This window comes from Simochromis diagramma, unplaced genomic scaffold, assembly GCF_900408965.1.
Source record: "Simochromis diagramma unplaced genomic scaffold, fSimDia1.1 OVJJ01000042.1, whole genome shotgun sequence".
Classification (NCBI taxonomy): Eukaryota; Metazoa; Chordata; class Actinopteri; order Cichliformes; family Cichlidae; genus Simochromis; species Simochromis diagramma.
In genome coordinates this window covers 1-17,244 of record NW_024386992.1, presented here as the reverse complement: position 1 = coordinate 17,244, position 17,244 = coordinate 1, and the positions used below count along the sequence as shown (strand labels likewise).

Here is a 17,244-nt window from a genome sequence, read left to right as displayed (position 1 = left end):
GAGCTCAGCACAGCACAGAAACAGCTTTAGTGAAGGTTACAAATGATCTTCTTATGGCCTCTGACAGTGGACTCATCTCTGTGCTTGTCCTGCTAGACCTCAGTGCAGCCTTCGATACTGTTGACCATAATATCCTATTAGAGCGATTAGAACATGCTGTAGGTATTACAGGTACTACGCTGCAGTGGTTTGTATCATATCTATCTAATAGACTCCAATTTCCTCATGTAAATGTAAATGGTCCTCTTCACACACTAAGGTTAATTATGGCAGTGGTTTGTATCATCTATCTATGAGGCGACTTTTGTTGTGATATGGCGCTATATAAATAAAATTGAATTGAATAACTACTAGACTACAGAGTACTGTAAACATTTATTTGTGTAATTTAAAGTAACTCATGGGCTAACACACTGAATCAAAACATAGATTTGAGGGAAAATGTACAGCTTTCATACGCATACAATGCCACCTGAAATAACTTTTCAATAAAAGATTTTTTAACTAGCTTTAGTTTTCAGTTTTATTTGTCATATGCAAGTTAGCACAGGGTCAACATTGCAATGAAATGTGTTTGACGAGCAGCAGTCACTCAGCAGCATGGTACAGTAGGAGAAAATATAATAAAATAAAAATGATAAGAAAATAGAAAAATAGTAAAGAGCAAAATATTAGAGAGACATGGTAAAAGAGAAAAGATGACTAAATATATATGTATCTATAAATATAAATATATGTACACTAGTGATTAAATAAGAAAATCTTGAAAAGAAATATGACGGGAGGGCAGATGGGATATTGCACAGGAATGAGCAGCAGAAAATTACAGTATTGCACTTTTAAATATAAATATCAATGACAATAAAGTGGAGTGACCAGTGCAGATTAAACAGAGTACTTGTGAAGCTGCAGGGTAGCTTCTGAGTGCTGTGTTGTGTGTGTTTAAGTGTTGTGGTTGAGGTGTCGTATGGTTTGATGGTAAAAACTGTTTTTGAGTCTTGTAGTCCGAGCAGACAGACTCCTGTAACGTCTGCCAGATGGTAACAAGGAGAACAGCTGATGTGCTGGGTGGCTGTGGTCCTTGATGATGCTGTGTGCTTTACGGAGGCATCGCTGGAGATAAATGTCCTGAATGGCAGGAAGCCTCGTGCCAGTGATGTGCTCTGCTGCCTTCACCACCCTCTGTAGTGATTTACGGCTGCTGGCAGAGCAGCTTCCGTACCAAACTGTGATGCAGCTCGTCAGCAAGCTCTCGATTGCACACCTGTAAAAATTTGAGGTGATGTTGGCATTCATGCTAAACTTCCTCAGCAACCTCAGGAAGTAAAGCCGCTGGCGAGCTTTCCTGATAGCAGTGTCTGTGTGAAGGGTCCAGGAGAAGTCCTCAGTGATGTTGACTCCAAGGAACTTGAAGCTGCTGACCCTTTGACCTTGACACCGTTGATGTGGATGGGCTGGTGTTCTCTGACTGGTCGTTCCCGGTAGTCCACTATCATCTCTCTAGCTTTGCTGATGTTGAGAGTCAGGTTATTTTCCAGACACCACTCGTACAGTGCCATCACCTCCTCTCTATAGGCTGTCTCATCATTGCCTGTGATGAGGCCTATGATGGTGTCATCCGCAAACTTGATGATGTTGGACACGTGTTTAGCAACACAGTCGTGTGTGAACAGGGAATATAGGAGGGGGCTAAGCACACAAGCCTGTGGCGTACCTGTGTTTAGGATGAGTGATGAGGAGGTGTGCTTACCAACTCTCACCACCTGGGGCCTGTTTGTGAGGAAGTTTAGAATCCATGCAGATCGGTTTCCCAGCCCAAGGTCGACGAGCTTCGTGGCAAGTTTTGAGGGGATGATGGTGTGAAATGCCGAGCTGTAGTCGATGAAGAGCATCCTTGCATATGTATTCCCTTTCTCCAGGTGAGTGAGGGTGGTGTGCATTGCCAGGGCGATGGCATCCTCTGTGGCTCTGTTTGTCCGATAGGCAAACTGAAGAGGGTCCAGTGTGTCAGGGAGGGAGCAGATGTGACCTTTGACCAGCCGCTCCAGGCACTTCATGATGACGGATGTCAGTGCAACAGGATGGTAGTCATTCAGACAGGAGACAACTGATTTTTTGGGAACGGGAATGATGGTGGATGCTTTGAGGGACGTGGGGACCACAGACTGCCTCAGGGAGAGGTTGAAGATGTTGGTGAACACCTCTGCCAGCTCGTCTGCACACACTCTGAGTAGCCGGCCTGGGATGCCGTCTGGTCCTGGAGCTTTGTGAGGATTTACCTTTTTAAAAGTCCATCTCACAGCTTCTGTTTTCAGAGTTAGAGTTGCAGCCTCACTGTCCTCCTGAGGGTAGAGGATCTGCTCTCTGTTGTCTGCGTCAAAACGAGCATAGAAGTTGTTGAGCTCGTCTGTAAGAGATGCAGTGGGCTGAACACTGCCTGTGTGACATCTTGTAGTCAGTGATGCAGCGCAGTCCATTCCACAGTGGCCTGGTGTCAAAGCTGTGGTAGCTGGACTCCATTTTGTCCCTGTAGTCCTTTCTGGCTTTTTTATGGACTTTCGGAGGTCGTACCTGGCTGCTTTATATGCATCAGCATCCCCGGAGTTAAAGGCAGAGGTCCGCACTGATCTAAAACAATAAAAGGAACAGGAGGCAAATGTATACACAATTAAGTGTCAATTCCATGTGTATGTAGCAGAAATACAGCTGATCTGTAAGCCTGGACCTGCTTTTTAGCTGAGCCATATGTTTCAGTAACAGTTGAGGTCTTCCTTGAATGAAAGATAAATGTAGGGTGGTATGCACACACAAATTAACTGATCTGCTGTACAAAAACCGCTAAATATCCTGCTACATATCATTTTGGAGTGCAATAAGACACCACATGCACGTCTTTGTACCAGATCTCTTGATTCTACAAATGCTGTGTGATCTGCTCTGTGATCTTTGAGCGTGACATCATAATGAAATAGCCACAACCCTGCTTCTTAAAACAATCTGACATAATGTGCTTTAAGTTATGCAAATTCTAGGAAAGCTACAGCATTTTTAAAACTAATACTCCATTACAATAGTAATACTGTGATCATATTCCTGTCCATACCTGACATGAAAACATCCATTCTACCCTGAAAGAAAGTTGTCTTCCCTCACAAATGTGTTGCTGAAGATCCTATGTTAAAAACATAATTTGATGATCAAAAAAGGAAACACTGAAATATTAATTATGTTTCTTTAGGGTTTCACATCTCCTTTCATTGCACCCCATTCTTGATGACCGTTGTGTACAGTTTCTTTTGTCCTAAACTGTGTAGGTAGTTCTTCAAAATGTCATTTGACCAAAGACAAACGAGGCCCCCTTTCTCTGAAACAACTTCCTCGTTATGTGATTCAAGCTGTTGAAAACACATTACAGAATTACAGGAAGTGTTTCACACGATCTGGGTCTGAGGTGATTCCGAGGAGATTGCAAGAACATTATGGAGCCACTAAAAACGCTAAAATAATTTTGTGAGCGGTTAGTCTGTCATGGTTAGTCTATATCAATACAAAAACAGATCAATGCAAAAAAGTCTACTTAGACATCAAAACATGAAAAAAGGTTTGCCTGGGCCATGAAATGCCACCAATGGACTGCTGAATAATGGAAGGTGTTATGGACTAATGAATCAAAATGTGAAATCTTTGGTTCATCATGCAGGATTTTTGCTCACTGTTGATTAGGCAAAACGTTGGTTCCTTACTTTGTGGCATCAAATGTCAAACATTAAGGAGGAACCATGGTTTGGGTTTTTGTTGGATACAGGTGACTTTTACAGAGTGAGAGGCATCCTGAACCAAAATGGCTACCATAGCATTCTGCAGTGGCCTCTGGTATGCACCTAGTTGGTCAGGGGTTCATCCTACAGCAAGATAATGACCCAAAACACGAGTCCAGGCTATTACAGATCTATCTTAGGAAAAAAGAACAAGAAGGCAAGCTTGACAACATGGAGTGGCCAGCACAGTCTCCAGACTTAAACCACATCAAGCTGGTTTGGAATGGCGGACGGAAGAGTGGAAGCAAAGAAACCCAGAAGAGCCACACATTTATGCAACAGTTAGGAAGACATTTCTGAAGAATATTTGGCTTCTGATGTAGAAAGAAGGGCATAAACACAACTGTTATATCTGTTAAAGGCAGCTGCTTTGATGAGTCAGAAGATTAGAAAATGTTTGTTGTTTATAAATAGATTCTATGATTTATTTTTTAACTTAAAAGTTGTTTATTTGTTCTGTGCTTTAATTCAGAGAACAATGAGAAACTGAAGTGTCAGTTTCAATGAAGAACTGGTAAGTTCTCACACTTGACCAGTATTGAAAAATTACAATTACATTCATTGACTGCTTCCTTTTATATCCAGAATGCATGATGTGCAAAACTGTAATCTTTGGTCATTTAAACATTTACAGCACTATGGAGAAGCACTTGAACATCAAAGATTTAAACAAGGTGATGTAACATGAAAGTATCTTCTATAATATGGTCTTTGGTGTGTGGTCTAACTTACTGTTGTGATTAGCACTTCATAAAAATGTGAATTCATTATATGTGTATCAGATTTGTCTATGTAAGATATCATTTGATGATCTTTTTAGGGAAATCAAATCTTTATATTTAACTCACCTTAGACATAATGTCAGTAGGCTGGCCAGCTGCCAGTGCCTTGGTCAAAGGCAAGGTGACAGAAAATTTGACCTAGCATGAGACAGTGTTTACTCACCAAGAGGTGAGTGCTGAACGAAAATCTGAGACCAAGCCCTCAAAACCCTCCAAGTTTGTCTATTTTTGGTTCATTTCTCTTCACACAGGTGTTTAATGATCCCATCCATGGCCACATCGAGTTACATCCACTACTTGTCAAGATCATAGACACACCTCAGTTTCAGAGACTACGAAACATCAAGCAGCTTGGGGGCGGTTATTTCGTTTTTCCAGGAGCATCGCACAACCGCTTTGAACACTCAATAGGGTATGTCCACTTGTTTACAGTCAGATACACTAGTAATGCTTTTCTTTCAGTGCTGCATGATGAAGTGTGTGTGTGTGTGTGTGTGTGTATGTGTGTGTGTGTGTGTGTTTTGGTGATACAGGGTGGGGCACTTAGCAGGAGAACTTGCAAAAACTCTGAAGCTGAAACAGCCAGAACTCGACATCAGTGAACGAGACGTCCTTTGTGTGGAAATTGCAGGTCTCTGTCATGACCTGGGTAAGTGCTGCACGTCTTTCACTCTAATAGCATCAAGTTTATAATACTAGCCAGTGTAAAATAAAACATGCCTCTTAAAATGAAAAAGGCAAATGGTCAGTGTGTGTGTGAAGTATAACAGGAGGCATTAATTATTATTATTTTTACATTTGTTTCTCCATGAAGGACATGGACCTTTTTCCCATCTTTTTGATGGAATGTTCAACCCCGAAGCAGACCCAGAACATAAAGACTGGAAGGTAAGAAAAAAAAAAAATTCTACTTTGAGACGCGACATAATGGCCCCCACACAAATCATATTGGAAAACACTGTCAGATGCCATCTTGAGGAAATAAAGTACACATGGCACTAAATGATAGAAACAACACAGTGTTAACAATTATCAGCACAAACAAACAAACATGATTTTCTGCTAGAAGAAGCCATACCACTGTTATGTCCACGCTCATCATGTCAAACTCATAAAAGTTGAGAACCTCTGGTTAAAACTGGAATACAGACACTAATTACCTCTATTAACCCTTTAAGACCTACCATAGATTTTTACATGTTGTAGAGCCATTTTTGGAGCATTTCAAGTTGCTATACATCAATACAACCATTACAGCCTAAACTTTAAAATATGCATGCGTTAAGTGCATAGTAATTGTATAAATTGCAAAAAAAGTGCAATAAACTACAAAAAAAATTAAATCGTTTTTGTTTTTTTAACATATATTTCTAGTTAGAGAAATTTAAGAGGCTTATCCCTCAAAACTGTAAATACAAAAAAGTTGCACAAACTAGTTTCCCACCACAGGAAATTTATTTTGAGTGTCTTCACACCAATTTCTATACACTGCAGGAAAAACGAAAATAAATATTATACTGCAAATTTGCAAAAATGCAGCATATGCATCAAAATAAACTATTTCCAGCAGTGCAATATGAGTCCTAAGTAGGGATGGGTACCGGTGTCCGGTGCCATGATGGCACCGGTTCTGACATAAACGGTAGTAACCAGACCGAAAAGCAGCGCACATTTCGGTGCTTTTTTTTCCTGAGCTGTGATACACTTTAGATTCTAGCCAATCATTTTACGTTTCCGAGAATAGTAGGCGGGGCCAGGTACGTACGTTCTGTTAGAGCAGAGCTACAGATTAAAAATGTCCAAGGCGAAGCGGTCAAAAGTCTGGCTGTACTTCATAGCAAAAGATGCAAACTCAGCAGCAACAAGTGCTTTAAGCTGATACTGTGATACTGTCAAAGGAGGTAACACCAAGAATCCGATTAAACAGCTGGCGACGCATAGCGTTTTTTTTAAAAGCCGAGAAATGCGCCGTATTTGATAGCTTGCTGCGAGACCTCACACTGTGCACGTCGGGTGGGTTGCCAGTTATCGGACCCGGAGCAACATCCCCCAAAAACCCGAAGAATAGAGTCCTGGCCCCTAGCCCTGCCAGTGTAGCAGAAATGATGAGGATGATGATGGCAGCAGCAGCAGCCGTTCTTCTCTGCGTGAGTAGGCTAACCACGTTATTACATTAATGCATGTAAGGTGAACTAGCAAACATCATCATAGCTACATGCTGCTGTCTTCTTGTTTGATGGCAGATACTCCCTTCACCCTGGCTAAAAAGGCTAAAATGACCAAAGAAAAAGTGGAAAACAGTTAAACATGAGAGGTTTTTGGACAAAGTTTGTGTTTTTTCCATTGCTTAAGCACTGCTTCCAGCCAAGAGTGATACCATATATGCCCCATAGCTGCAGAAAAGGCACACATTGTTATCTTTTTACAAAAAAACCAGCTGAACATGAGAGGTTTTTGGACAAAGTTTGTGTTCTCCATTCTTTAAGCACCGGTTCGAGCACCGTTTAAGCACCGGCACCGTTTCAAAAGTACCGATTTGGCACCGGTATCGGATAAAACCTAAACGATACCCATCCCTAGTCCTAAGCATCCCAGAAACGACACAGAAAGTCATAAAGTCAAACATAACTTTTAAAAACACCAGTATAAGCTCATGAGGCCTTGATGGTAAAAAAACACTACATTTCCGCAAAATGACGTCAGTTCCGGTTCGGGCAGGACATGGCGGACATGCGATCACGATGATGGACGTAGGAAGTGTTATGAACAGCTGATCGGATCGGCAAAGCGAGTTTCTGGAATATTATGTTTTGTTGCTGCAAGCGCTTTTTATGCCGTTTTTGCAAAGCTATATGTGGAAGGAAACCTGACCTAGGACAAGCTGATGGCATAAGATGTAAGTACAACTCCTCCCAGTTTCATATGCAAAAAAAAATTATTGCGCTAGCTCTATTGGTTGAAGTGCTACCGTGATTTAAAATAGTTACGCAAACGGAGCGTGCCCGCTCCGACCGGTTATAAAGGGTTTAAGAGATGGTCATGTGCTCAAATTTGATTCTGTATGTTGTATCTGATCATTTTAAACTTTCAACCATTTGAATAATGTTCTTATATAAAACAATAATAATGTATCTCTTGCAGCATGAGGATGCCTCTTTAGAGATGTTGATCATCTGGTGGTGGCGAATAGTCTGGCACAAGAGATGGAGCGTTATGGGACTGATACTCCCACCCTGGACCTGACATTTATCAAGGAGATGATTAAACCTATAAGATTGATGACGCTGAGGTACTGGCCAGTTACTGTCTGAATATATGAACCATTTGTTATTGTCTCTGTCATGAAGGTCAATTCTGGTGTCGTCTCCACAGTGGCCGTATGAAGGGTCGAGATGAGAATAAATCCTTTCCTCTACGAAATTGTGTCAAACAAGCAAAATGGGATTGATGTGGACAAATTCGACTACTTTGCCAGGTGGGACTTGTGTTGATGACAAACTCAGTATTTCTATCTACAGCAAGTCTTAAGGTGTTTTGGAGGGTTTACCATAATAAATGTAATTAAATTGATGCATGTCCTCTCTCCTATCTCAGGGACTGCCACAACCTGGGCATCCGGAACAACTTTGACCATCAACGCTTCATCATGTTTGCCAGGGTGTGGTGATGTGAATGGGAGGAAGCACATTTGCTCTAGAGACAAGGTGTGGATCCCTGCTTTTTATCAGTTTTTAATGAGTAATTCATTATCTGATTGGCTGTAACTAAACTATAGGCGATGGTCTCAACAGGAAGTGGCAAACCTGTATGACATGTTCCACACAAGGAACTCTCTCCACAGAAGAGCCTACCAGCACAGAGTAACCAAGAGTGTAGAAATTATGTAAGTACCAACTGTGTAATTTCTATTGTAAGACAACTTTTATGTCGTCTACAGAGTTCCCATAAAGTCATATACTGGGTCTTTTTATATCCAGGATCAAAGACGCCCTCTTGAAAGCAGATCAGTACATCCTGACTAAAGGTTCAGGAGGGACAACGTTCTGTCTCTCCAAAGCTAAAACTGGACATGAAGCCTACACAAAGCTGACAGGTAGTGGAAAACATGCTCTACATATTTCCTTTTAAAAAAATACTAAATGTCTATATCAACATGTCTGTTCAAGTGATTTGTCCTTACTTTGAAAATAATTCTACTATCTCATTGATTTTAAGTGTTTTCAGTGCAGAATAGATAGATAGATAGATAGATAGAGTTGTTGTTCTGTCAACTAAGTAATTTAATATATTTTTTTGTGTTTGTCCCGTTGGATCGTTAGCCATCAGGAATTGTTGTCTTAAGGCCAGAAAGATGCCAAGCGGATTTATTTTACCAAGTGGATCATCATGGCCTTGCCATATTGGTCCATTTGATTGGCCTTTATTATATTATGAATTTATTTTATTTTATATTTTCGGTTGCTACAAACGGGACAGACATGACTGGGGATAGGACAGGGAGAAAGAATGAAAGAAAGAGGAGAGAAAGAAAAACAGAGGGAGAAGAGACTGTGAGAAGGGGGGAAGAAAGAAAGAAAAACAAACAAAACACTTGGATCACCTGTATGGAGAAAAAAAAACAGAAGAGAAAAACAAACAAAAAAGAGCAACTTGCCTGTCCAAAACATGAAATGGACACACATGCAGACGTGCATTGCCAATAATCTTATATAATTCAAGAATTCGGTAGTGAACAAAACATATAATATGTATGTAAAAATGTATGTAAATGAATTAACGTCTGTTTAAATGCTTACCAATGATATTTCATGTTGGTTTAAAATTGAAAAAAAAAATCTCACTCTGCTGTTACTGCAGTTTATTGCAACTTACTGCAACTTCTGCATTTGTGTTGTTGTTGTTTTTTTCACGCTTTGGAGATGCACAGCATGGAGAAAAAAAACGGTTTGACTGGAGTGTCTATTACAGGATTTGCCATGATGTCAGGTGGATTCTTCAGTATGACGGATAATACTCTCTACTAGTTTATAAGTAAACTGTAATTTATTTATTTTAATACTGCAGTGTTCCTAATGCTTTGCTTGCTTTATTGCTTGCTTGTTTGTTTATTAATGTTAATCAATTTTTTGTGTGTCTTTCTTTATATGACATTACTGATGAAGTTGTGAATGTTTTCTTTGGTTTACTTGAATTGACTTTATCTTAACTTATGTCTGTTTACTCTGCAGATCAAATGATTGAAAGAATACTCCACCCTTGTTCTTGTTCAAATGAATTCACTCCCTCTCCTCTGGAGGAAGCAAGGATGATTCTGCAGAGGATCATGTCTCGAGACCTTACCAGTTTATGGGTGAAACCAAGGGTGGCAATCAGGGATGGGACTGGGACAAAAACTTGCCCAGCTTTTTTGGCCCCACTTACTTCTGCATATCACCTTTAAAAACTATTATCTTTGCTTTGTTATCGTTTAGTATCATTTTTTTCAGCACAACCTCATATTTCTGAATTTACAGTTAGTTTTTCATTTTGACACAATTACTCATTAATAATTGATCTAAACATCAGACAAAAAAAAAATTCTGAGTAGAAAAGGTTATATTTTTACTCTAACAACCACAAACATGTTTAACAGATCATAACTTGAAATGTAAATATAAATTGTAAATTTATAAACAAACAACAGTTATTGCAAATAGCTATTTGCAACTATTTGCAGCCATGGCGTTCTTTTATAGCCATTTCAAACTATTTACAGAACAATCTGGTGTTCTGCATCAAATAAGATGTACATTTTTCCACCAATAGGAAAGGGGTGTTTTTTATTTTATATTATATTTGTTTGGTCATAAGCAGAGAGTGCTTGCTAGCGCTGTCCTTAGATGTAAATTTGACAATAGCATTCAGGAAAAATGCGAACATTTTTTTATCATGGCTCTGGTTTTACGTGTTCTTGTCAATACAATTTAAAAATTAGTATATAGTCTGAATACCTCACTTTACACACAAAAATGGACACTGAGCCTTGTCTTGGGTTCACATGACATCTTGTTGCTATGTCATCTTAAATTGGTCATGTTACCATGGTTTACTACTTTTCTTTCTCAGCCAATCAGCAGCACTTGTGCAATTGTTTCGCTCCCATAGCTCCCGGTAAGCTGTAGACAGCTTCAACTGTCTGTGTGTTTACAAATAGTAATGCGTCCGTGCAGCATTTTCTTTTTAGTAACGGTAACAGCATTGTAACAGTAGAAATAGTAATGAGTTAGATTACTAGTTACTGAAAAATGCTGTTATTCTCATCACTGCTCTTCTCTTCCCCACCTCTCCACAGCTGGGGCGATAACGGTGCAGCAGCTAACATGGTGGTTGATTTGACACATTTTGCTGCATCTGCTAGCTTATTTTTATTGTTTTCTCTCAGGTGTGGACCAAAACAACTGCACCAAGACCCTGTGGCCCCATCAGATGATCTCATGACTCATTGAGTGACACCACTGACCAGTCAGTTGGTGGCATGAGGTCTGACCACATCACATTTTAGTACCTGCTCAGATCGCTTTGAACCCTGACTGAGCAGGCGCTATTTTAGTACCTGGTACAAGGTACTATGACCTAATAGAAAACCCTGAAAACTGTGGCGAGTAGATCCAATTAGGTACTAATAAAAAGGGGCTTTTGGAGAAGGTTCGTTTATGGTATGAACATAATTCAAACTCGATCCCAACAGACTACCAGGTGTACATTGAGAGTTTGAACTAAAAAGCTTCTGTAAGATTTACATTAGAAAAAAGGGAGGAAATTACTGTAGATGTGTAAAGGCCTGTACAGGCTAGTATCTAGCCGTAAAATAAATGGAAATTGTCCTCTGGGAAATTCCTCCGGGAACTGCATGCATACTCCCGCCACATCAGGACTGATATTGTCATGCACCAGGAGGAATCCAGCACCCAATGCACAAGCATAGGGCCTGTAAGCGTGGGACTGCAACCCAAGATCTGTTGCATAACCTGTAGAGGTTTGTGTGTCTCTCCATGGATATGCCTCCCTAGACCATCACTTATAAACCCTCAAACTGGTCATGCTAAACAATGTTACAGGCAGCATCACATTTTCCATGGCTTCTCCAGACCCTTTCACAGCTGTCCAATGTGACCCTTTCTTATGTGTTCACCTCTCATCTGTGAAAAGTGCAGGGTTCCAGTGGTAGACTTGCCATTTCTGGTATTTAATGGCAAATGCTTGGCGCAAAAGAGCAGATACTGCTCTGGACGGGACCTTCTATGGCGCTTTCCTGCTCTCCTAGAGTTACTGCTGTTAATGCCCTGGATTCTCCTCCATTCTCTTGAGACTGTACTGGAAGACACAGAAGAACATCTGGCAGTGGCATGTATTAATGTGCCATTCTGGAGGATTTGGACAGCCTCTGTAGGGACCATGTATTGCATCAGTCTTCCAGTAGTGACAATGACCCCTGCCAAAAGCAAAACTAGCCAAAAGCAGTGAGCCAGCCTGACGCAGGGCTTATGCAGAGAGACAGACAACCATACCCACCTGCGGGCAGTTTAGATTCCCCACTTAACCTAACCCCACTACTTACATGTCATTAGACTGTGGGAGGAAGCTGGAGTACCTGGAGAAAACCTCCAAAAGAACATTAAACTCCACACAGAAAGGTCCCGGCCAGATGCAAAGTTGAACTCAGGACCTTCTTGGTGTGAGGGAACAGTGCTAATCACCACGCCACTGTACTGCCTGATGTTCTCAATATTTGAGACAGAGTTAAACTGAATTCATCGTAGCTGATTTTGATACCATTTGAAACCATTTAAATCCATAATGAGTCATTCATAGTCACCTACATAATAGCTTATTAGCTCAGTTTAACCTGCATTTTATTTTATTGCTGGAAAACATCTAGTTGATTACAATATTTGTTGTGTGTGAGTGCGCTAAAAAAGAGAGAGATGATGTGACTCTTCTCTCCCTTTCTCAGCTCAAGAAAGAAGACCAAGAAGAAATACAAGTAAGAGTGAAAAGTGATCATAAAAAGAGATCAGCAAAACAATGATAACACAATGACAGCACATGTTCTCTCCTCCATCTGTCAGAAGATGAAGGACAGCTTGGAAAATGAACTGGTTAAAGTCATTCCAAAAGACAACTTTGAAATTATAGTGAGTTTTATTCTAATTATACTCAGTAATTAATTCTTAAAATCTTGGCTTTTGTTTTGTTTTTTTAGCTAAATTGTGTTGCCAACCTCCACTGAGTCATAATGTACATGAGAACATCAACACAGGCTGGTCTGTCACACTCTTCTTGTAGGTTGTCACTTTGGACTATGGGATGAAAAACAAGGACCCCATCAATACAACATATTTCTACACTAAGGCTAACCCTACTGAAGCATTCAAGATTTCCAGAGAACAGGTCAGAACTACTGCATATCTTTGCATGAGCTGTGTGTTCTTTCTGTAGATGTCTCTGTAAAACAGCTTTTATAGAATAGAATAGAATAGAATAGAATTCAACTTTATTGTCATTGCACATGCACAGGGCAACGAAATGCAGTTTGCATCCATCCAGAAGTGCTTTAGTGATATAGATATATTACAATATATATTAGCAATAATATAGATATGTGAGTATATTACAGAAATGGGTCTATTATGGTATGTTATAATGTACATGGTATGAAGTATGTTGTGAATATTCTATAACTATAAGTATGTACAGGCTGTAGTGAGTACAAGCTATGTACAGGATATGAACAGGATATAAATATGAAAAACTATACAGAATATGAAATAAATAACTTTACAGAATCTGAGATATACAGCTATACAGAAATGGGAACTATGAAAGTTGTAAACAGTTGTAGGATTAAAGATTATTGAATGTACAGAATGATTATTTACACAGAGCTATACAGTAGTGCAGTTAAGATAAGTGAGGGTGTAGATAGTTTCTACAGAGGCTATATGAAGTGCTAGTGGTTGTGAGTGGTGGTTCAGTCCATGTTATTATTCTGTGTTTGAGGGTACAGTTGTCCATTGTGGGTGTGTGTATGTTCAGTGCATGAGTTTAACGTGGGTCAGATGTCAGGAGGCAGAGTTCAGGAGTCTGACAGCTGTGGGGAAGAAGCTGTTCCGGTACCTGGTGGTCTTAGTCCGGAGGCTCCTGTAGCGCCTCCCAGAGGGCAGGAGGGTGAAGAGTCCATGTGATGGGTGACTGGGGTCTTTGATGATTTTCCCAGCCCTTTTCAGACACCGCTTCCTGTAGATGTCTTTTATGGCAGGAAGTGGTGCTCCGGCGATGCGCTGGGCAGTTTTCACGACCCTCTGCAACGCCTTCCGGTCCGAGGCAGAGCAGTTCCCGTACCAGACTGTTATACAGTTGGTCAGGATGCTCTCGATGGTGCAGCGATAGAAGTTCACCAGGATGTCTGAGGACAGGTGGTTCTTCCTCAGAGTCCTCAAGAAGAAGAGGCGCTGGTGAGCCTTCTTGACCAGCTTGGAGCAGTTGGTCGTCCAGGTGAGATCCTCGGAGATGTGGACTCCCAGGAACTTGAAGCTGCTCACACGCTCCACAGCCGTCCCCTTAATGTGGATGGGTGGATGTGGGTCAGCATTCCTCCTGTAGTCCACGATGAGCTCCTTGGTCTTCTCGGTGTTAAGCAGCAGGTTGTTTCTGTCGCACCACTCAGCCAGACGATCCACCTCCTCCCTGTAGGCGGCCTCATCGTTGTCACTGATGAGGCCAATCACCGTGGTGTCATCTGCAAACTTAATGATGGTGTTGGAACCATCAGCAGGTCTGCAGTCGTGGGTGAAGAGGGAGTAGAGGAAAGGGCTCATCACACAGCCTTGTGGTACACCGGTGTTCATCGTGATTGTAGATGAGCAGCGGTTATCCAGCCAGACATGTTGGGGGCGGTTGGTTAGGAAGTCCAGTAACCATTTGCAGATGAGGGAATTGATGCCCAGGTCTGTCAGTTTCCTGATGAGTTGTGAGGGGTGGATTGTATTGAATGCTGAACTGAAGTCTATAAACAGCATTCTGGCGTAGGTGTTGTTGTTGTCCAGGTGTGAGAGGACAGAGTGCATTGCGATGGAGACTGCATCCTCTGTGCTCCTGTTCTGGCGGTATGCGAATTGGTGGGGGTCCAGGGTGGGAGGGAGACAGGATTTGAAGTGTGCTAGGACCAGTCGCTCTAAGCACTTAGTGATGATGGGGGTGAGTGCTACTGGGCGGTAATCATTGAGGCAAGATGGGTTGGAGTTTTTGGGTATCGGGACGATGGAGGTGGATTTGAAGCAGGCCGGTACCACAGCGTGGGCCAAGGACAGATTGAATATGTCTGTGAGCACTCCTGCAACCTCCCCTGTGTCCTCTGTGTCCTTTTATATCTACAGGATCGAGACAGAGCAACTCCATGAAATGAAGATGGGGAAACACTGAGAAATTAGGTTTTTTGTGTTACTGCAGAGATTTAAAAACAGGTAAATCGACAAACTAAAGTAGTTTGATGATTAAACTTTTATGTTACTGTCCTTGTTGTCAGGTGTCCAAGCTTCTCCCAGTGTGCTTTGCTGAGAAGATCCTCAGAGTTTACTGTAAGAACTCAGCGAGTCTGAGAGATGCTAAGTTCTGCTTTCAAAGCTGGTGTCACGAAAATGACTTTCTAACTGAGGTAACACTTTATTCTGTTTGATGGCAGTAGGAGGCATTACCATGTTACAAGCAATGTGATGAGAACATAAAGAAGAAAGCTGCAGTTAAACCTGCATATCCTGTCAGAGCCTCGAGTTAGCATTACACTTTTGACCTTTTGGTTGTACTAATGAACTTGTCTGTGTCCTTTTATATCTACAGGATCGAGACAGAGCAACTCCATGAAATGAAGATGGGAAACACTGAGAAATTAGGGTTTTTTGTGTTACTGCAGAGATTTAAAAACAGGTAAATCGACAAACTAAAGTAGTTTGATGATTAAACTATTTATCACACATTTTCACAATAATCAGACTATATAGCTCAACTTGGCTCAATGGTTTGGATAAAGGCTACTGCTATGATTTGAAAAATCATTATTATTATATAACATGACATGGTCTCTACATGACAATTTACCAAAGGATAACAGAATCTTTCTGCTGTTTCCTCTTTAGATTTGTTTACTGCTGGTTTCTGGTCCATTCAAAATAAAGTTACTTTTCTCTTTGTTGTGTGTTATTTTACAGTAACGGCTTTTGGAACATAAGAGGGAACTATTATAAAGATACTATATTCTTAAAAATCGCATAAATTTCACTATGCTACTCATCCCTGGTGGTTAGTGTTGGAAAAAAGCATCTAGAATGCAAAACCTAATGGAGCCGGGTAGCACGAGCTCTCATTATGAAACTGACTTAACAGACATTTATAGCAATTTACATTGTATGTGATTTTTCAGTGGTCCATAGTGGTGCTCTTGGAGGAGTGGAGTTTAGGTAATAATTATTATTGTTCAGAGAGATCAAGTCCATTTGCCGTTAGCCCTTTTGCCACAGCTGAGGTTTAGAGACACCAGAAACCTTTGTAAACTTTGTAGGAAATGAAAGATTACAAGAACTGTGTTGAAGAGAGGCTGCACAGTGTCACAGGACAGCCCAAAAGCTTTTGGCACACTTTAGATGGTTGTGCTCCAACTTACGAGCAAACCAGGTGCACTGCAGTCACAAAGTTGAGAAGAATCTTTATAACATATATCAGACCACATGTGTTTTGTAACATGTTTTTGTTGTAAAATTTCAATATTCCTGTGTTTTGTGGCTGGTGTGCACTTACAAGCTCTTGGCCAGAGCTAGTGAATGCCAGGTGCTGGATCAGTAAAGTGTGTGGTGCTGATATTATATGGAAAATCAAAAACTGCTACAACCATCAGTGTCTCGGTGTCATCCAGGTGACCAAAAAGTTCATTCTGTTCATCTAGCATATACAGGGAGTGCAGAATTATTAGGCAAATGAGTATTTTGTCCACATCATCCTCTTCATGCATGTTTTCTTACTCCAAGCTGTATAGGCTTGAAAGCCTACTACCAATTAAGCATATTAGGTGATGTGCATCTCTGTAATGAGAAGGGTGTGGTCTAATGACATCAACACCCTATATCAGGTGTGCATAATTATTAGGCAACGTCCTTTCCTTTGGCAAAATGGGTCAAAAGAAGGACTTGACAGGCTCAGAAAAGTCAAAAATAGTGAGATATCTTGCAGAGGGATGCAGCAGTCTCAAAACTGCAAAGCTTCTGAAGCATGATCATCGAACAATCAAGCGTTTCATTCAAAATAGTCAACAGGGTCGCAAGAAATGTGTGGAAAAACCAAGGCGCAAAATAACTGCCCATGAACTGAGAAAAGTCAAGCGTGCAGCTGCCAAGATGCCACTTGCCACCAGTTTGGCCATATTTCAGAGCTGCAACATCACTGGAGTGCCCAAAAGCACAAGGTGTGTAATACTCAGAGACAGGGCCAAGGTAAGAAAGGCTGAAAGACGACCACCACTGAACAAGACACACAAGCTGAAACGTCAAGACTGGGCCAAGAAATATCTCAAGACTGGTTTTTCTAAGGTTTTATGGACTGATGCAATGAGAGTGAGT

At 40.9% G+C, this 17,244-nt stretch overlaps 1 protein-coding gene and 1 pseudogene across 1 annotated transcript; both read left to right on the top strand.

Annotated features, from left to right (window-relative positions):
* Window positions 1-4,271: 4,271 nt before the first annotated feature.
* LOC120739017 lies at window positions 4,272-11,077 on the top strand (annotated as a pseudogene).
* LOC120739016 (deoxynucleoside triphosphate triphosphohydrolase SAMHD1-like) lies at window positions 10,392-15,868 on the top strand. Its single transcript, XM_040040627.1, has 4 exons — window positions 10,392-12,774; window positions 12,926-13,030; window positions 15,165-15,293; window positions 15,476-15,868. Exons 1-4 carry the CDS (start codon window positions 12,676-12,678, stop codon window positions 15,497-15,499), a joined length of 357 nt encoding a protein of 118 aa, XP_039896561.1. The 5' UTR covers window positions 10,392-12,675; the 3' UTR covers window positions 15,500-15,868.
* The last annotated feature ends 1,376 nt before the right edge of the window (window positions 15,869-17,244 follow it).